This window comes from Ictidomys tridecemlineatus, chromosome 1, assembly GCF_052094955.1.
Source record: "Ictidomys tridecemlineatus isolate mIctTri1 chromosome 1, mIctTri1.hap1, whole genome shotgun sequence".
In the NCBI taxonomy this organism is placed as follows: domain Eukaryota; kingdom Metazoa; phylum Chordata; class Mammalia; order Rodentia; family Sciuridae; genus Ictidomys; species Ictidomys tridecemlineatus.
The window spans coordinates 157,965,099-157,986,604 of record NC_135477.1 but is presented as its reverse complement, the minus strand read 5'-3'; the positions used below and the strand labels follow the sequence as shown (position 1 = coordinate 157,986,604).

The 21,506-nt window shown below is 41.8% G+C and overlaps 1 protein-coding gene across 1 annotated transcript in view; it reads right to left on the bottom strand.

The window, feature by feature from the left end:
* Positions 1 to 21,506, bottom strand: part of Col23a1 (collagen type XXIII alpha 1 chain) — a 361,425-nt gene that overhangs the window by 52,022 nt on the left and 287,897 nt on the right. The window contains exon 3 of the mRNA XM_013363107.4: positions 20,357 to 20,401. Within this exon, the coding sequence (XP_013218561.2) occupies positions 20,357 to 20,401 (45 nt within the window). The remainder of the gene's footprint in view (positions 1 to 20,356; positions 20,402 to 21,506) is intronic.

Here is a 21,506-nt window from a genome sequence, read left to right as displayed (position 1 = left end):
AGAAGAGGGAGGAATGTGAACCGCGAGTGCTTTTGAGGAGTTGCGCTGCAGGGGGAAGCAAAAGATTGGAGTGGATGCTTTGGGGTTCATGGGGTCCAGAGAAGAGTTTTTTTTTTTTTTTTTTTAAGATGAGAGGTACTATGGCAGTTTTTAATTGAACAGGAATCATCCTGCAGAGAGGGAGAGATTCAGCAAGTAGGAGAAAGGGAGATTCCTGGAGCAATGCTGTCGAGGAGGTGGAAGGGGCTGGTGCAGAGCAGGGTGCAGGTTACATGAGGGAGCATGGAGTCTCCAACCTCGGCAATGGGCAGGGAGGCAGAACATGGTGCTGCTCAGTGTGTGGCTGAGGATGTGGGAATTTAACTGAAGTTCTCTTCTGGTTGTGCCCACTTCTCTAGTGAAGTAGGAAGTGAGGCTGTCAGTCCCAGGTGACCAGGATGAAGGAGGCTGTGGGTGGCTGGGATTCAAAATTGAGCTTCGTGGGTGCTGGAGCCGGGCATGTGGAGGGCTGGGTTTGCTCAGAGGTGGAGCTTTACTGAGCGAGAGTAAGAGGTGAAAGGGTAGCAGGGGCACAGGTTGAAGGAACTGAGTGCTGTAAGCTGGAGGGGACGAGGGTCAAGGAACAAGGTAGTTGATGCATGGATTTGAAGATGGGTGAGGTGGAAGGACTGTGAGGTCAGGGAACTAAGGGAGTGGGCTGGACTCTGAACTGAGGTTTTGTTAATGATGATGAGGAACTGGGCCAGGTCATGGCAGTGGAAGGCTGTGATGGTCATGTGGAGGTCCAGGTCACTGGAGGAGAGGAGGCCATAGAACCCAGAGGTCAGCATGTGTGAGGAGCTTCTTCCCAGATTCACTGGACTGGGAAGGGTAGAAAGGAGGGGAAGATAGAGACAGTTGATTGATCAGTACATAAATACAGTTGGATAGCAGGATTACTATTTTCTTTTCTTTTTTTTTTAAAAGTATTTTTAGTTGTAGATGGACACTATCTTTTTTTTAGAAAGAGATAATTTTTTAATATTTATTTTTCAGTTTTTGGTGGACATAACATCTTTATTTTATTTTATGTGGTGCTGAGGATCAAACCCAGCACCCCACGCATGCCAGGTGAGTGCGTTACCACTTGAGGCCCAGCCACAGCCCCTGGACACAATATCTTTATTTATTTATCTTTATGTAGTGCTGAGGATCTAACCCAGGGCCTCACACATGTTAGGCAAGTGCTCTACCACTGAGCCACAACCCCAGCCCCCAGGATTACTATTTTCTATAGCACAATAGGGTAACAGTAGTTAATAATAATCTATTATATATCGAAATGCCTAAAAGAGAGGAGTTTGAATATGCCCAATACAAAGAAGTTGATGCATATTTGAGATGATGGTGATACATTGATTTGATCACTGCAAATTATATACATGTATCAAAACATCACACCGTACTCCAGAAATATGTACAATTATTATGTGCCAATTAAAAAAAATCAAACACAGAAACCCCTATAGGAGGAAAAAAGAAGTTACAGGAATTCACTCAGAAGTAGTATTGGAGAGAGGGCTGATGACCCAGCAGGTGACATCTACTAGCAATGAGGTAGATTCACCTGGGGTCATATAAATCTTCAATGCCATTATAGCTTCTTTTCTGGGACCAGAGTGATGTTTTTCAAATGCAAGTCTGGTAGTGACACTCCCTTTCCCAACTCTCTCTCTTTTAGTACAAAAGTCTAAATCCCATCATGACCTCCATGCAGGGATCTGCCCTGGATCACCAGGCTGCAACACTCCACTGGAGTCCCTTGAAACGGGAGAGATGTGTTATTAATAGGGAATGCAGGAGAACTGGTAGTTATCCAGGAGTAAGTGAAGTTGAACCAATGCCTCAGCATAAACCAGGATAATTCCAAAGTTTACAGAGATAATTTACATGTTTAAAAAAAAATCATGAAACTCCTAGAGGAAAATGTGGGAAATTTTCTTTCTAACCCTGGAGAAGGTCAGGCTTTCCTGACTGTAGCTCATAACCCAGAAACCATAAAAGAAATGTCTGATCCAATCACATAAAGCGGGGGGGGGGGGGCCCAAAAAAAAAGAAAGAAAAGAAATCCTGCCAGGCAGAAAGCCCTGTAAGCAAAGTCAAAGGCCAAACGGGGAATCGTATATTTAACTCACGTCACAAAGTCTAGATACCAGGATATAAAAACACTGCCAGAAATCAACAGTCAAAATATCACCAACCTAATGGAAAAATGGCCCAAAGATATGACTCTGGAGTTCATAGGTCAGAAAATAAAATAGCCCTTAAAAATATGAATTATGAATTAGCATCTGCACATAAGAGAAAACATGTAGCTTTTGGTTTTTTGGGATTGGCTTATTTCACTTAGCATGATATTCTCTAGCTTCATCCACTTACTGGCAAATGCCATAATTTCATTCTTCTTTAAGGCTGAGTAGTCCAGTGTGTGTGTGTGTGTGTGTGTGTGTGTGTGTGTGTGTGTGTGTATCACATTTTAAAAAATCCATTTATCTGTTGAAGGGCACCTAGGTTGGTTCCATAGCTTAGCTATTGTGAACTGAGCTGCTATAAACATTGATGTGGCTGCATCACTGTAATATGCTGATTTTAAGTCCTTTGGATATAGACGGAGGGGTCACATGGTGGTCCCATTCCAAGTTTTCTGAGGACTCTCTATACTGCTTTCTATAATTAGTTGCAACCAGTGTGATCCTACATCATGTACAACCAGAAGAATGAGAAATCATACTCCATTATATATGATGTATTAAAGTGCATTATAATGTCATGTATAACTAATTAAAACAAAAATTTAAAAATATGAATCATGCATGAGGATTAGTTTTTGTATTTTTGTATTTACAAAAGCAAATGATCTTTCATAATAACAGAAATGAAGGTTAAAATTGGTTTTGGAGGTTTTGTTCATGGTCAGCTGACTCCATTGCTCTGGGCTCAAGGTGAGGCAGGATACCATGGTGGAAGGGTGAGGCTGCTGCATTCATGGTGGCCAGGAAGCAGAGAGAGAGGGGAGAAGGAGCTGAAGGGAAGATGAACTTTTCTAGGTCACATACCCAGTGACCCAACTTCTCCAGCCATGTCCCACCTGCCTACAGTTACCATCCAGAGTTGGTCTATCCAAATTGGGATGGACTGATTAGCTTACAGTTTTCATAGTAAAATCATTTAACCTCTGAAAATTCCTACATTAACACAGGAGCTTTTGGGGAACACCTCCTATCCAAATCATAACACTGATGATCTACCATGTGAGAGAAGATACATTGGGATATTATCAATACAGAATGATTTGGCAATACATATTAAGATTCAAAATGTATATATGCTAACTGCCACAGCAATTATCCCCCTAGAAATGTATTCTGTAGAAATATTAACATATATGTAAAAAGACAGGTATAACCAGGCATGATGGTGCATGCCTGCAATCCCAGCCATTTGGGAGGCTGAGGCAGGAGGATCCTAGTTCAAAAAAAGAAAGAAAGACAGGGAAAAAGGGCTGTGGCTTGATGGTTAATTGCTCCTAGCTTCAGTTACTGGTACCAACAAAAAACCAAAGCAAAACAAAAACCCAAAAAACAAAACCAGGTATTATCAGAATATTCATTGTAGAACCACTTAACCACTTGAAATATCAAAAACATTAGAAACAGAAAAATGGTACTGATGAAATGAAAGATGGTACATCTATAAATGGAACATTATAGAGCCACAAAAAAGATACATTTTATATGTTTGGATAGGTTTCTAAGGTATATTGTTACATTTAGAAAGAAAGGTATCGGATGGCATATATAACATGCAGCCATTTGTGCTAAAAATCTGCAGATTCAGGCTGGGAATGCGGTCAGGGGTAGAGTGCTTGCCTGGAAAGCATGAGGCCCTGGGTTTGATCCTCAAAATGGCAAAAAAAACAAAAAAACAAAACAAAACAAAAAAACTATAGACTTTTGTTTGTATAGATATGGAACATCTTTAGGCGTGAACACAAGAAAGTGGTTACGGGGTCGTTTCAGTCAGGAGCTTTTGGTGGGGACTCTTCCATCTCATGGATTCATGTATATCGAAAAGTTAATACACTTGAACTTGAACATGGTGAGGAAAAAACTCCATGTTTTTGTTAGGTCCTCAGCTTTCCTAATACTTACTTCCACCTTCTCTCCAAGGAAGCTCCCTCTGAGAGCTAAGAGTCCTGAGAGCAGAGCCCAAGGTCCTGGTATGAGGTGCATCCCAGGGGAGATGAAGGAGGGGTGGAGAGTAACCTCAGGCTCTGCTTTCCTCAGATCATGTCACGTAACCCTTGCAGCAACCTCACCAGGTGCATTTTTAGATGAGGAAATTGAGATTCAGAAAAGTTACCATGCCCAGTGGCACATCTTCCTGACCTGGGTATAACCCAGGCAGGCTAACCTTGAGCCTAACAAGGAAGAAGGGAGAGAAACCAGGCAGAAAGAGGTCTGTACTCTACTGAACTTCCTCGGAAGTCCTGGGGAAGGTGTGTGTTGTGTCTGAGATCACCCAGCTAGTGAGGGGGCAGTCTGGGCTGGAAGCAGTCCCTGAACCATGCCATCCTCCACAGTGTCTGGAGGGGACCAGCACGGGAACAGCAGCATTCAGAGTCAGATCTCACTGCCCACCTGCAAGATTCAAAAACACTGGCACAGCACCTTTCTTGGCGCACCCCCCCCCCCACATCAGTTCAGGAGGCTATCACTGCTTCACGGCAGTGTCATTGTCACAGCTTTCTAATTAGACTCCTAGGCACCCAACCCCTCCAGCCAGGGGAACCTTAAAAAAAAAAAAATCCAAACTCCTGGAAAAGCTCTTCTGTATGGCCTGGTCCTTTGATAACCCTGATGTCCTGGGATGCAGCTCCCTGCTCCACTCATCTCTCTCAATTTCCCAAGGTTCTCTGGGGTCTTAGGAGGTTCACATCTGCCATGTCCCTGGGCCCAGGGGGTCTGACTTCATTATCACTGCTTTGGACACCTTTCCACAACTGTGGCCTCTAAGGACATCTTCATTGGTTTCTATCACACCTCCCTGGTGATTTCCTTCCTGGCACTTGCCACCATCTGTCATCACTGTCTGTCAGCCCCACCATCAAGGGAGGTTCCTTGTAGCCGCGACCACATCCGCCCTCTTCATGCAGTCTCCCGCCACCTAGCTCAGGGCCTGCCAGGCTCAAGCACTTAATAAATAGGTGTTGATCAGCTGAGGGCAAAAGGGACAGGAGCTGCCTGGTGGCTCTGCACTTGACTCGGTTCTAGGGCGTTTGTGCTGCGTCTGCCACAGCCTCTGGAGTTGGCGTCTATAACCAGCAGCCAGCTGGGCACCCAAGAGTGAGGGACAGGGCCGGAGGTGTGGCTCAGGTTATGCAGGGGATCCCTGCTTGGAAAGTGAGTCTGTCTGAGTTAATCCCCATGGCCTGGTCCCACGAGTGAGTTTTCTATCCCAGCCCTTCTGTATAAAACTTTCAAACCTATGTTCCCAGCACTGAAATGTGAGAGCAATTAAGTAAGAGCCAGATGACTTGGGAAATAAATAAAAAGGACCGAGCAAGTAGAGGACTCAATGATTCTGGGCCCTCTTGAGTGGGATGTATGTAGCTCAACAGGGCTTCCCAAATTGGGAGCTGTACGCACTCAAGGTTGGGCAATGTTGCTCGGGTGGGAAGTTGCCGGCTCAGTGTTGGTAAGTAAGCAGAGGCAGGTGGTAAGTCTGGGAGTTGACAATGCTCACCTTGATTTTCTGGCTCCTCTGGGGATAGTCAGTTTCCCAGTGTTTCCCAAAGGGCACTTTTAGCTTTCCTGGAAAAGCAATCTGGGAAGATATAACCCACAGCCTGGCAGGTTCTGGCCCAGCACTGGAAGTGGGGGCTGGTGGCTGGGGGTCATTGTCCCTGCATCAGCTCCATACCTGATCCTCTCTTATCCTGGACTCCTAACTCCTCGGGACTGTTACCCTCCCTGGTCTGGACAAGACCTCTACCTCTCCCATTCTGCCAGCTTAGGTAAGATGTCACACCCTGGGGTCTCACCTTTCAAAAATCCAAACCAACTCCCACCATAAGGTCAAGAACCTTCCATCGTGTTTCTCGGGAGCTTCCCCCCCACCCAAAGGAGTAGGAAAAAATTTAAAAGCTCTGGTCCTTTGGGAAAAGGTAGATGCAGTAAGGCAGGCAATCATGAGTTAGTGAGCAGGGAGAAAGTGATTAAGAATTGGTTCTGTGAAATGCGGGAGTAACCATCCCTGCCTTTCTGGATGAGGCTTGAACCACAGACTGTGTGTAAATAAAGTGCCCTGAACAGCACTTGTGTGGAAGAGGCACCAAAACCAAGAGCAGGATGGAATGGTAGCAATTTCTTTCTTTCTAGTGTGTGCACAGGTCGTGACCCCTTAGACCTCATGGAGAAGAGAAACACAGCTGGTAGATTTCCATTGTTTGATTTCATGTTGAAGAACTAACCCTGATTGTACAATAGACTTGGAGTCACTCCTTTTTCAACGGCACCCCAAATGGGCCTCTAGAAGTTTGGTTGTGGTGGGACGATCAGGTACAGAGCAGCATCTCTGGAATCCAGTGCCAAGCAGGCCAGCCTGGAGGTCAGTTCAGAAAATTACTCAGAAGCTGCAGGGCCGGCAGTGGTGCTGATTACAAGTTTGGGTGGAATGTAAAGCCATTGAAAAAATAAAAAACAAAAACAGCCAGGCGTGGTGGCACACATCTGTAGTCACAGTTACTCAGGAAGTTGAGGCAGGATTGCAAGTTCAAGGCCGGCCTGGGCAATTTAGGGAGACCCTGTCTCAAAATAAAAGATCAAAAGAGCTGGGGATGTAGCTCACTGGTTGAATACTTGCTTATCACACGTAAAGCCTTGGGTTCAATCCCCAATACACAAAAAACAAAACAGATTTATTGAGATATAATTAATGTACAGTTGATCCCTTGATATCTGACAAGGATTGCTTCTAGGACCTCCAAGAATACCCAAATCCATTCATGCTCAAGTCCGTTAAAAATGGTGTGGTATTTGCATATAACCTACGTATGCTTTCGTATGTACTTTAAATCACCTCCAGATGACTTATAATACCTAATACAATGCAAATTCTAGGTCAACAGTTGTTATACTATATTGTTTAGGGAATAATGACAAGAAAAAAAGTCTGTACACGTTGAGGAGCATTGGATCCCTAACTATGGAATGGCATACCTGTGCTGGGTTGAATCTGGGAATCCAGACCCTGTGGATACACAGAGGGCCAACTGCACCTTAAAGTTCATTCTTTCAAAAGTGTATACGTCAATAATTTTCAGTATCTTCACAAAAATGTGCAACTGTTACTACAAGACAATTTTATTTTTCCTTCATTTTTTTTTGAGGGGTGGGGAGTGGTACTAGGGATCGACTTCAGGGACATTCAACCACTGAGCCACATCCCCAGCCCTAGTTTGTATTTTATTTAGAGACAGGGTCTCACTGAGTTAGTTGCTCAGGGTCTCGCATTTCTGAGGTTGGCTTTGAATTTTTGATTCTCCTGCCTCAGCCTCCTTAGCTGCTGGGATTACAAGCATGGGCCACCCCGCCTGGTTTTTCTTCAGCCTTGAGAGTAGTTTTGTTGGATACAAGATTCTTGCTGTGCGTTTTTTTTTTTTTTTCAGCCTTTGAATATGTCATGTTATCCCCCTGCTTTCTGGACTCCAGTGTTGTGGATGGGAAGTCAGTGTTAGTCTTGCTGAGGTTCCCTTAGTCTCTCTAAAGTTTTGCTACTTTTGTTGATTTTTCAAAGAATCATCTTTTGGTTTGGTTGATTTTCACTATTATTTTTCCATTTTTGTTGCTTACATCTCTTTCTGCTCTAATTTGTTTTTCTTTCTTCTTTGGCTTAATTTTGCTCTTATCCTTCTAGTGTCTTAAGATGGTAGGTTTTGTGGTTGACTTGACAGTTTTTTTTTTTTTCCAAACACAGGTATTTGTAGTTATAAATATCTCCCTCTGAACACATCTTTAGCAATATTTCATTAAATTTTGGCATGTGGTGTTTTAATTTTTATTTATCTCAAAGGATATTTTGATTTCCCTTGTGATTTGTTGTTTGAGTCACTGTCTTCTAGGAGTGGGATGTTTAATTTTTTTTTTTTTTACAGCCTAACACATTGCCTGTCCTGGAGAATATTCCATATTCACTTGAAAATAGTGTGTGTTCTGATGTTCGTTGGGATAGTCTGTAGATGTCAATTAGGTATGCTTGGCTTATATGTTTATTCTGATTCTTCACTTCTTTTGTCTATTGATTCTATTCATTGTTAAACATGGGGGTACTGGGGCTGGAGTTGTGGCTCAGTGGTAGAGCTCTTGCCTAGCATGTGTGAGGCACTGGGTTTGATTCACAGCACCACATATAAGTAAATAAAAAAGAATAAAGTTTCATCAACAACTAAAAAAAATATTAAAAAAAGAAAAAAAATGGGGTACTGAAGTCCATCACTATTATTGTTGAGTCCTGTCAGTTTTTGCTTCATATATATTGGGGCTCTTTCTTGGACTATAATAAGCTGGAGTCCTAAGTTGAATGGGTTTTCTTTCTTTCTTTTCTCCTCCATACTTAAATTGCTAAGTAAAAAAATTTTTTTTAACACACACACACACACACACACACACACATATATATGTTTTACCACTGAGTTATATATATCTCAAGTCCTTTTTATTTTTTATTTTGAGATAGGGTCTTCCTAAGTTGCTGAGACTAGCCTTGAATTTGTAATTTTCCTGCTTCAGTCTCCAGAGTTGCTGGGATTACAGACATGCATCTCTACCACATCTGGCAAAGTACTTTATTTTTATGATTTTCTTAAGGACCTTCATTTTTTTCTAGATTTTTTTTTCTAAAAGCAAGTAGACAAACCAGATGCTAGTGAGCTATTAGTAACCATGATTGTTTAACTATAAATTATGTGTATTAATTTGGTTTATTTACTCAAATATATTAGTAAATGGCTGGATACATTATCCTATATTTACTACAATCTTCATGATAATTCAGAACAATCTGAACAGTAAAATAATGTAGATATTTCCTTAAATGAAACCCAGTTTTGAAGAATTCATAAAGCAGCTTTTGTTACATCCTTGGATTTTTTTGTATTTACTAAATTTTTTTATTTTTAAACTGGTCAGAAAATTGTACACATTTATGAGGTGTGATGTAATGTTTTAATACACGTATACATTTTGTAATGTTTAAATCAGATTAAACATCTATCTCTTCAAACATTCATAATTTCTTTATGGTGAAGGTTTTGGAAATCTTTCCTTTTTTTGTACCATGGTACCCAGGGGCACTTAACGAGTAAGCCACATCCCCAACCATTTTTATTTTTTATTTTGAGACAGGGTCTCACTAAATTGCTGAGGCTGGCTTTGAACTTGTGATCCTCCTGCCTTAGCCTCCAAGGCTGCTGGGATTATAGGTATGTACCACCACACCTGGCTCTTCCAGCTTTTTGAAATATATACTGCATTATTGTTGTCTACAGTCACACTCCTGAGTAATAGCACACCAGAACTTCTTGAGTCTTATCTAACTGTAACTTAGTACACATTGGTCAACACTTCCTCAATGCCAATCCTCCCACTGCCCACAGACTCGGGTAACCACCACCCTACTATACACTTCTGTGAGATCAATTTTTAGATTCCATACATGAGTGAGATCAAGTAGTACTTGTCTTTTGGTGTCTGCCTTATTTCACTTAACATAATGACCTCCAGTTCCATATTATTGCAAGTTACAATATTTCATTCTTTTTATGGCTGAATAGTATTCCATGGTGTATACTCTTTATTCATTTGTCAGTTGATGGATACTTAGATTGTTTACATTTCTGGGTTGTTGTGAATAGAGTTGCACTAAACATGGAAGTGTGGATGCCTTCAACATACTGAATTCATTTCCTTTGATAAATGTTAAGGTCTGTAGACAAGTCAAAATAACACCTGGTATTTTGCCAGGGGAATGTTAGAGTTCGTAAACAAGTCTGGATGGTGCCTGGCAAAATGCCAGAGGGAGTGGTTTGAGAAGTAACAAAAGCGAGCCATTAAGTGTGGAGATTCCTTATTGGTTGACTGATGTATCTAGTTTATGCTAATTATGATAAGCTGTACAAAATGTATAAATAGCTCTGTTGTCCTACAATAAACGGCTCCTATTCCTGCTGTATCAACGCACACAAGTTATTCGTCACCCCCCGGTTATTTTGCTGCAGCCGGACTGCGGCAGATAAATACCCAGGAATGAGACTGATGGATTAGATGGTAATCCTATTTAAACATTTATTTATTTATTTATTGTGCTGAGGATCGAACCCAGGGCCTCGTGCATGCTAGGCAAACACTATACCACTGAACCACACCCCCAGTCCCCATTTGAGCATTTTTTCAGGAATCTTCATAGGTTTTCCCTAATGGATGCACAAATTTACATTCCTACCAATCGTGTGCAAGAATTCCCTTTTCTCCACATCCTTGCCACCACTTGTTGTTTTTAGTCATTTTTTGACCTTTTGCTTCTTTTAAGAAAATTCGTTCGAATTAGTTATACATGCCAGTAGAACGCACTTTGGTACATCATACATAGATGGAGTATAATTTCTTTATTTTTTAAATTTTATTTTATTTTATTTACTTTTTTTTTTTTTTACAATTTCTCATTCTTGATAATAGCCACTCTTACGAGGATGAGGCAATTACCAAGGTGGTTTTGATTTGTACTTACCTGATGATTAATGTTATTAAATATTTTTTCGTAAAACCCTTGGCCATCTGTATGTCTTCCTTAAGAAATGTCTATTCAGATCCATTTCCCCTTTTCCAGTAAGCTGAACCATACTCTACTTTGTCCTTAATAAAGTGACTACGTGGGGCTGGGGTTGTGACTCAGCAGTAGAGCGCTCGCCTAGTATGTATATGCAAGGTGCTGGGTTCCATCCTTAGCACCACATAAAAATAAATAAATAATAAAAGAAAGATATTGTGTCCAACTATAACTAAAAAAATATTAAAAAAAAAGAAAAATAAGTACGTATTCCTGGATTAAGATTCCAACATGGCGGCGGGCGCGGAGAGATCAAGTCTCTGACCTCTTCAGCTGTGCAGGCATAGGGAGTCGTAAACAGCCTAATTCTGTTTGCTGAGGATCACTAGGCAATGCTGAGCTGACGTGGATCTGGAACGAGCAGTCTGGGCCTCTCAGAACACACACTGAACCTGGATCGGCTGAATTCAAGCTCCCGTTCGCCTGCTTCCCGCAGACAAACAGCTGTGACTCAGCACTAATCCATCCGGCTGAAACAACCGGTCAGCCCTTCTGATCCTACGGAGGTAAATGCCAACCGAGCCTTCATAGGTAGTGGCCACAGGTGTGAAACGGGGCTTGGGAGAGACAGTAAGGACCCACCCATTGCATTGGTCACCCGGCAAAGGGAAACGATCTGTCGCCATTTGCAAGAGATACCACCATGGCAGACAACTGACGTCATCAGACTGCGGCGGAGGAGATAACTTCATTGAAACCTGCGGCTACAGGTGTGTAATTCGCTAGCCTTCCCTCTCCACACATCGGGGAAACCTTAAGGGCCAATCTCAGCTCTCCTGTAAGGGCCTCTCCCAGCTCTCCCGTGAGCACGGTAGCCAGACCGAGGGAATTAGAGGTGGCGCGGGACCCGCCGGCGCGGGACTACCGCTCCCACCAGTGCAGACAGCTGAGGTCTCTTGCACCAGCTACCGGGGGTGTGGCTACCGGAGGGGCAGTAAAATTCGCTGAGGATTCTCAGCCCCAAGCTCTACAAACTTAGGGTCTGAGGGAATGGCAAACTGGAAGAGTGTGCCCAGTCATTCATGACAACAGGGCTCCCGGGAGCAGCAGACCTGGTGTGTACCCAGTATTGTGGTGAGCGGCACCCGTGAGAGGGGCCTGGCTAGAGGAAAAGTGGGGAAGTGACTAGACACAAGAGGACGCCCTAGGCACCCAGGATTGGAGACTCGCCCAGTCTGGGAGGAGGAGCTGCTGCACAGTGATTGGTTTCCGCGTATTGATAGGAGAAACTTGGCCTGGTGGTCACAGCGCCACCTACTGGAAGAGAAGTTAATCAAACTCTAAGACTGCATTTATTAGTTTTTTTTTTTTTGTTGTTGTTGTTGTTTTTGTTGTTGTTATTGTTGTTGCTGTTGTTGTTGTTTTAATTTTGATTTGGGGTTTTCTTTCAGTTTCATTTTTCTTTCTTGTTTTTTTAATTTTTTTTTTTTTTTTTACAATTTTTTTTTTAAATTTTTTTTTTTCTTCCAATTTTAATTTTTTTTATTATTTAAAAAATTTTTTTTCTTTTTTTATTTCCTATTTTTTTTCTTCTTTTGTCTTTTCATTTCTTTTCAATGATCTTATCCCCCCTTCCTTGAATTCTACCTGCTTACTCTCATTCTCTTTAGTGACTTTTTCCATTCCCTTCTAATACCTTTCCTCCCAAGCATCAAATAAATTTATAGGAGTAAACAGTAACGCAGCAGTCAAACAGAACAAGAAGTAACATGAGCAGCTTCAAAAAGCAAGGAAGAAAAGGAGTACAAACAATGCAGGACAGCCTAAATATTCAGGAGGAACTAGAGTCATCAGAAAAATGGTCATATAAAGAACTCAAGGAACACCTTAGACAGATGGAATGGAACCTTAAAGAGGATACGAGACAGCAAATTCAAGCAGCAAAAGAACACATTGAGAATGTATTTCACAAACAGATAAAAGAAGAAGTTAAGCACCTTTATCAGGAGATAGAGATTATAAAAAAGAATCAAAACATAATCTTGGAAATGAAGGAAACTATAAACCAAATTAAAAACTCAATTGAGAGTATCACTAACAGAGTGGAGCAAGTAGAAACCAGAACGTCAGATAATGAAGACAAATTATTTCATCTTGAAAAGAGTCTAGCCAACTCAGAAAGGCTGGTAAAAAATCACGAGAAAAACATCCAAGAGTTATGGGATAACATAAAAAAGCCAAACTTACGAGTCATCGGGATAGAAGAAGGTACAGAGATTCAAACCAAGGGAATGAGTAACCTGCTGAATGAAATAATTACAGAAAACTTTCCAGAAATAAAAAAGGAAACAGATATACAAATTGAAGATGCATACAGGACACCGAGCACACAAAATCACAGTAGACCAACGCCAAGACACATTGTTATGAAGATATCCAATATACAGAACAAAGAGAAAATATTAAAAGCTACAAGAGAAAGGAGACAGATTACATTCAGGGGTAAACCAATAAGGTTAACAACGGATTTTTCATCACAGACACTGAAAGCAAGAAGGTCATGGAACAATGTATTTCAAACACTGAAAGACAATGGATGCCAACCAAGAATTCTGTATCCAGCAAAATTAAGCTTCAGGTATGACAACGAAATAAAAATCTTTCATGATAAACAAAAGTTAAAAGAATTTGCAGCCAGAAAACCAGCATTGCAAAGCATTTTGAGCAAAACACTACACGAGGAAGAAATGAAAAACAATAACCAAAACCATCAGAGGGAAGTGCCTCGGTAAAGACAGAGGGCGAGGGGGAAAAATAATCATGGAAAAACAAACTAAATTTTTTTTAAAAAAAAAAAAAACGATAAATAATCAAACATGGATGGAAGTACAAACCATATATCAATAGTAACTCTGAATGTTAATGGCTTAAACTCTCCAATAAAGCGACATAGGCTGATATCATGGATTAAAAAAACAAATCCAACAATATGCTGCCTCCAGGAGACACATCTGATTGGAAAAGACATACACAGGCTGAAGGTGAAAGGATGGGAAAAAATATACCATGCACACGGTCCTCGTAAGCAAGCAGGGGTGGCCATCCTCATATCAAATAAAATCGACTTCAAGACTAAGTTAATCAAAAGGGATAAAGAAGGACATTATATACTGTTAAAAGGAACCATTCACCAACAAGACATAACAATTATCAATATTTATGCACCAAATAATGGCGCTGCGACATTCATAAAACAAATTCTCCTCAAGTTCAAGAATCAAATAGACCACAACACAATAATTATGGGTGACTTCAACACACCTCTCTCACCATTGGACAGATCCTCCAAACAAAAGTTGAACAAGGAAACTATAGAACTCAATACCACAATCAATAACCTAGACTTAACTGACATATATAGAATATATCAACCATCATCAAATGGATATACATTTTTCTCAGCAGCACATGGATCCTTCTCAAAAATAGACCATATATTATGCCACAGGGCAACCCTCAGTAAATATAAAGCGGTGGAGATAATACCATGCATTTTATCTGATCATAATGGAATGAAACTGGAAATCAATGATAAAAGAAGGAAGGAAAAATCCTACATCGCATGGAAAATGAACAATATGTTACTGAATGGTCAATGGGTTACAGAAGACATAAAGGAGGAAATCAAAAAATTCTTAGAGATAAATGAAAATACAGACACAACATATCGGAATCTATGGGACACAATGAAAGCAGTTTTAAGAGGAAAATTCATTGCCTGGTGGTCATTCCTCAAAAAAAGAAAAAACCAACAAATAAATGAGCTCACACTTCATCTCAAAGCCCTAGAAAAGGAAGAGCAAAACAACAGCAAATATAGCAGAAGGCAAGAAATAATTAAAATCAGAGCGGAAATTAATGAAATTGAAACAAAAGAAACTATTGAAAAAATTAACAAAACTAAAAGTTGGTTCTTTGAAAAAATAAATAAGATCGACAGACCTTTAGCCATGCTAACAAAGAGAAGAAGAGAGAGAACTCAAATTACTAACATACGGGATGAAAAAGGCAATATCACAACAGATGCTACAGAAATACAGAAGACAATTAGAAATTATTTTGAAAACCTATATTCGAATAAAATAGAAGATAGTGAAGACATCGATAAATTTCTTAAGTCATATGATTTGCCCAGACTGAGTCAGGAGGATACACACAATTTGAACAGACCAATATCAATGGATGAAATTGAAGAAGCCATCAAAAGACTACCTACCAAGAAAAGCCCAGGACCGGATGGGTATACAGCAGAGTTTTACAAAACCTTTAAAGAAGAATTAATACCAATACTTTTCAAGTTATTTCAGGAAATAGAAAAAGAGGGAGCTCTTCCAAATTCATTCTATGAGGCCAACATCACCCTGATTCCGAAACCAGACAAAGACTCCTCAAAGAAAGAAAACTACAGACCAATATCTCTAATGAACCTAGATGCAAAAATCCTCAATAAAATTCTGGCGAATCGAATACAAAAACACATCAAAAAAATTGTGCACCATGATCAAGTAGGATTCATCCCTGGTATGCAAGGCTGGTTCAATATACGGAAATCAATAAATGTTATTCACCACATCAATAGACTTAAAGATAAGAACCATATGATCATCTCAATAGACGCAGAGAAAGCATTCGACAAAGTACAGCATCCCTTTATGTTCAAAACACTTGAAAAACTAGGGATAACAGGAACATACCTTGACATTGTAAAAGCTATCTATGCTAAGCCTCAGGCTAGCATCATTCTGAATGGACAAAAGTTGAAGGCATTCCCTCTAAAATCTGGAACAAGACAGGGATGCCCTCTATCACCACTTCTATTCAATATAGTTCTCGAAACACTGGCCAGAGCAATTAGACAGACGAAAGAAATTAAAGGCATAAAAATAGGAAAAGAAGAACTTAAATTATCACTATTTGCAGATGACATGATACTATACTTAGAAGACCCAAAAGGGTCTACAAAGAAACTACTAGAACTAATAAATGAATTCAGCAAAGTGGCAGGATATAAAATCAACACGCATAAATCAAAGGCATTTCTGTATATCAGCGACAAAACCTCTGAAACGGAAATGAGGAAAACTACCCCATTCACAATATCCTCCAAAAAAATAAAATACTTGGGAATCAACCTAACAAAAGAGGTGAAAGATTTATACAATGAAAACTACAGAACCCTAAAAAGAGAAGTAGAAGAAGATCTTAGAAGATGGAAAAATATACCCTGTTCATGGATAGGCAGAACTAACATTATCAAAATGGCGATATTACCAAAAGTTCTCTATAGGTTTAATGCAATGCCAATCAAAATCCCAATGGCATTTCTTGTAGAAATAGATAAAGCAATCATGAAATTCATATGGAAAAATAAAAGACCCAGAATAGCAAAAGCAATTTTAAGCAGGAAGTGTGAATCAGGCGGTATAGCGATACCAGATTTCAAACTATATTACAGAGCAATAGTGACAAAAACAGCATGGTACTGGTACCAAAACAGGCGAGTGGACCAATGGTATAGAATAGAGGACACAGAGACTAATCCACAAAGTTACAACTATCTTATATTTGATAAAGGGGCTAAAAGCATGCAATGGAGGAAGGATAGCATCTTCAACAAATGGTGTTGGGAAAACTGGAAATCCATATGCAACAAAATGAAACTGAATCCCTTCCTCTCGCCATGCACTAAAGTTAACTCTAAATGGATCAAGGAGCTTGATATCAAATCAGAGACTCTGCGTCTGATAGAAGAAAAAGTTGGCTCCGATCTACATATTGTGGGGTCGGGCTCCAAATTTCTTAATAGAACACCCATAGCACAAGAGTTAATAACAAGAATCAACAAATGGGACTTACTTAAACTAAAAAGTTTTTTCTCAGCAAGAGAAACAATAAGAGAGGTAAATAGGGAGCCTACATCCTGGGAACAAATTTTTACTCCTCACACTTCAGATAGAGCCCTAATATCCAGAGTATACAAAGAACTCAAAAAATTAGACAATAAGATAACAAATAACCCAATCAACAAATGGGCCAAGGATCTGAACAGACACTTCTCAGAGGAGGACATACAATCAATCAACAAGTACATGAAAAAATGTTCACCATCTCTAGCAGTCAGAGAAATGCAAATCAAAACCACCCTAAGATACCATCTCACTCCAGTAAGATTGGCAGCCACTATGAAGTCAAACAACAACAAATGCTGGCGAGGATGTGGAGAAAAGGGTACTCTTGTACATTGCTGGTGGGACTGCAAATTGGTGCGGCCAATTTGGAAAGCAGTTTGGAGATTCCTGGGAAAGCTGGGAATGGAACCACCATTTGACCCTGCTATTGCCCTTCTCGGACTATTCCCTGAAGACCTTAAAAGAGCATACTACAGGGATACTGCCACATCGATGTTCATAGCAGCACAATTCACAATAGCTAGACTGTGGAACCAACCCAGATGCCCTTCAATAGATGAATGGATAAAAAAAATGTGGCATCTTTACACAATGGAGTACTATGCAGCAATAAAAAATGACAAAATCATAGAATTTGCAGGGAAATGGATGGCACTAGAGCAGATTATGCTTAGTGAAGCTAGTCAATCCCTAAAAAACAAATACCAAATGTCTTCTTTGATATAATGAGAGCAACCATGAACAGAGCAAGGAGGAAGAGCAGGAAGAAAAGACTAACATTTAACAGAGTCATGAGATGGGAGGGAAAGGGAGAGAAAAGGGAAATTGCATGGAAATGAAGGGAGACCCTCATTGCTATACAAAATTACATATAAGAGGTTGTGAGGGGAATGGGAAAATAAACAAGGAGAGTAATGAATTACAGTAGATGGGGTAGAGAGAGAAGAAGGGAGGGGAGGGGAGGGGGGATAGTACGGGATAGGAAAGGTAGCAGAATACAACAATTACTAATTGGGCATTATGTAAAACTGTGGATGTATAACCGATGTGATTCTGCATTTGGGGGAAAATTGGGAGTTCATAACCCACTTCAATCTAATGTATGAAAATATGATATGTCAAGAGCTTTGTAATGTTGTGAACAACCAATAAAAAAAAAAAATAAAAAAATAAAAAAAAAAAAAAAAAAAAAAAAAAAAAAAAAAAAAAAGTACGTATTCCTCACACCCTTCCAAAAAGAATGTCAGGGAGCTTACAATAAAAGGCAGTAAAATCTTTTATGATGGTAGAAAACAGGAACTGAGTGATGAGCGTGTATTTAGTGGGGGGGGGTGCAGTGGGTGTGCTAACACACACATACACACAAATTCAGACTAATGGAGGTTCTAGCCTAAAACATAAAACAGCTTCAGTTTCTGGAAATCAAGACAAAAAGAGAAACACAAGGGGTGTTTTCTATTAATGAGCAAACCCAGCTCTGGGAAGAAGAGTCTGAGGCTCTGAGAGAAGCTGCCCTGGATTCTCTTGAGCCCAATCAGCCTGGGGTCCTGTCGGTGGTGGCTCTCTCTGGCCTCGCCAATGCGCCCTCCTTGTGAAGCTGCTTAAGGGCAGGACAGTCAGTCATTCAGTGATTCACTGTCCCCTGCATTTACCTGTCAGATGCTGGAGACTTGGGGTGGTAACCCTTAGCCAGAGGGGTTAAAGTAGGCTTTCTGTAGAAGCTACTTGAACTTGACTTGAAGGACAAAGAGAAATGACCTTGGAGTAAGAAGTCTAGGCAAAGGAGGAGATATTCTCGGCAGGGGAGGACCTAAGAGAGAGGACTCAGAGGTAACAGGACCCTGGACACCCACAGTGAGGCTGAATGTGAGGGACATGGGCTAGGGAGTGGGGGTGAGAGCCGCTGCAGGCTGCGGCCATGAGAGAGAGAAGGTGGCCCAGCTCTGAGATGTACTGAGAAGACGGAAGGGGACTTGGTGTGGGGAAGGGAAGGGTCACAGGGGATACTGGAGTCCGCACAGGGGAGCAGGTGGCTGGTGTCTCCTCCCTGAGGTGGTGAAGCCGGAGCAGAGAAGAGGGGAGGAGATGCTGAGTTTGGTGAAGCAGTGTCTAATCTCTGGGACCCCGAGGAAAGGACTGGGCTTGAGGCAGAGAGAGAGGTATCCTCAGTGTCACTGGAGTAGCTGAAGCCACAGGAGTGGGAAAGGAGAGGGCCAAGGGTGGATTCATTTAAGAGGCAAGTGGGGGGTCTCATAAAGAAGGCAAAGAACTGGAGGTCAGATGTGGGCCCTGAACTGAGCCAGAAATACCCAGGGCGGAAGGGAAGTGACACAGAGTGAGGGTCAAGAAAGATAAAGACGTTGTTTAAAGAGAAAACAATCTTATACTAGGATTGTGACCACAGAACCACTAATTCAAATAATATGAACCTTTAAAGCATTGTCTTTTAAGCAGCCCCAGATATTTAGGGAAACGAAATACTAAGATATCTATAATCAATCTACCACACTTAAAAATAGAGTAGTCCTTAAGCAGGGAATGTTTCATCTGACTTGCAAATTTTGCACCTATTTTGCCAAAGTCCTGATGGTTTCTCTTATCCATGTTCATACTCTCGCCCTCATTCTGTTGATGCGGAGATCATTAAGAGACACCTGTAGCTTGTATCTTCTATTCCAGACACAAATACAAAGGAATGTGGAAGGGGATGAGGGCATACGAGTGTTCCAATGACTCTTTTCTTTTTTGCTAAATAAGTAGACAGCATTTACTGAGTACAGAAAAGGAAGAGAGGAAGAAGTTAAGTAAGGAACTAAGAAGGTTAAAGACTACAGAGTGTCTGCTGGTAGGACCTGAAGGAAACCATTGGTAAATTTGGCCTTTGGGTGAGATGAAGGCGAGGCAGAGGGGATGGGGTTAATGCCTCTTTAGTTGCTGGCAGCCAGGTGCGGGGAGAGGGGATACTGGGGACTGTGCAGTGTGAGTTTATTTTGGGTGAAATAGAAATGATGGGGAGGAAGGTGGTGTAGATAAGTGAGTGCGTCCGCAGTTTGCTTGGAAGGGGGAGGAGCTTCCACCCGAGGGCTTCCTCTGCCAAGGGAAGGAGAGGCCAAGTTTGGGGAGGGAGTGAGACACGCAGGAGAGAACTGTCCTGGCAGGTTGTCAGAGCATGGCAGAGGCTGGGCTGGCAGAGTCGTAACTGCCCTCCACATGGCAGAGGCCATACTTCAGAGTGGCTGACAAGGGACTGAAGTTTCTAAGGCTGATACACAGATTCAGGGGGTGGCTGAGGGCAGAGATGGGACAGTCCTGGAATTATGGATGTCAAGAAGCCAAGAAAAGGCAGTATTGGGCAGTGTGGCCTCTGGGGACAGCAGCTAGCATTAGAAAGGGGAGGAAGAACTGACTCAGGATGGAAGGGCATGACTAAAGGTGGGAGTCGGTGGCTGGCACCTCCAGCCAGGTTCTGGCCAGTTGTGTTCTTCCCGGCCCCGGTTTAGAAATTAAGAAAACCCAGGACTCACCAGGGTCGCCTCTTCTTCCGGGCTTGCCACGCCGTCCAGGGGCACCTAGGGGGGAAAACAAAGATGGATCCATTGAGAAGGGAAGCCAGGGGGCTTGGGAACAGCCTGCTAGCTGCTGGCTCCCCACTGCTGGGGCCCACCTGCCCACACCTGTGACAGTATCCTGGGAGCAGCCTGTCATATGTCAAGGCTGAGGCCGAGGCCAGCCTGCTGGTGGCGGAGAAGAAACTGCTTACTTCTGCTGTCCCCTGCCCTGGCTCCTCCAGACACCGGCTCCCTGCTGGGCTGGATTCCTCACTCCTTACTGTAATTCCATCCTCTGTTCACTTATTCATTCACAAGTCCTTCCCCAACCAAAAAGATACACTCCCGGGACACTCCTGAGGCAGGAGAGAGTTTACAGCTGAGAAACTTCAGACTTAGGAGACAAAGAAGGCCGAGGCAGAGAGTTTTCTTAGGAAAGCCCTGACAAATGCTTTCTGGTATCAAAGAAGGAAAAAAAAAAAAAAGAAGCCAACACAATCAAGACCAATAAAGACACTATGGGATATTTCCAGTGCTTAAATTTGGTGATAAGAGGCACCATCTATCCACGGTCTTTCTACTACCATCCACTGGAACTTTCAGTTCCTTCCTTTCCACTAGCCCAGGGAGATGCTTATACATTTGTTATACTTCATTGCAGACCATGTGCACACCAGCATATGATCCAGTCCTTCATCCAGACTCTCCCCACCCGCAGTACTGGGGATGGCACCTACGCCTCACACACGCTAGGCAAGTGCTCTGCAGGGAGTCCGGCCCCTTCCATCAGTTTTAAGCCTTTTTGAATTTATAATTTCAGACCCTTCTGCCTCTACCTCTAGTCTTCTACCTGAAATTGGTCCCTGAGACCCGAGTGGCCTTGATACCACTGAATGCTGGCCAGCTCCTTGCCCTGGGTTGGAAGTCCTTGCCTTTGGTTGTAGGGTAGAGGCCTTGAGGCTTCTGTCAGTGTCCCTCATCCTGTCATCTCTGATGCAGCTCACTGCACACTTTCCTGGTGTCCCTTTGTCATATGCTCTGCCTCCCTTCCCACCTCTCTAAGTCTAATTATTCCTGATTCTCTCATTTTCTTAGAGGAAAAGATATGCAGAAGTGAAACTGCATG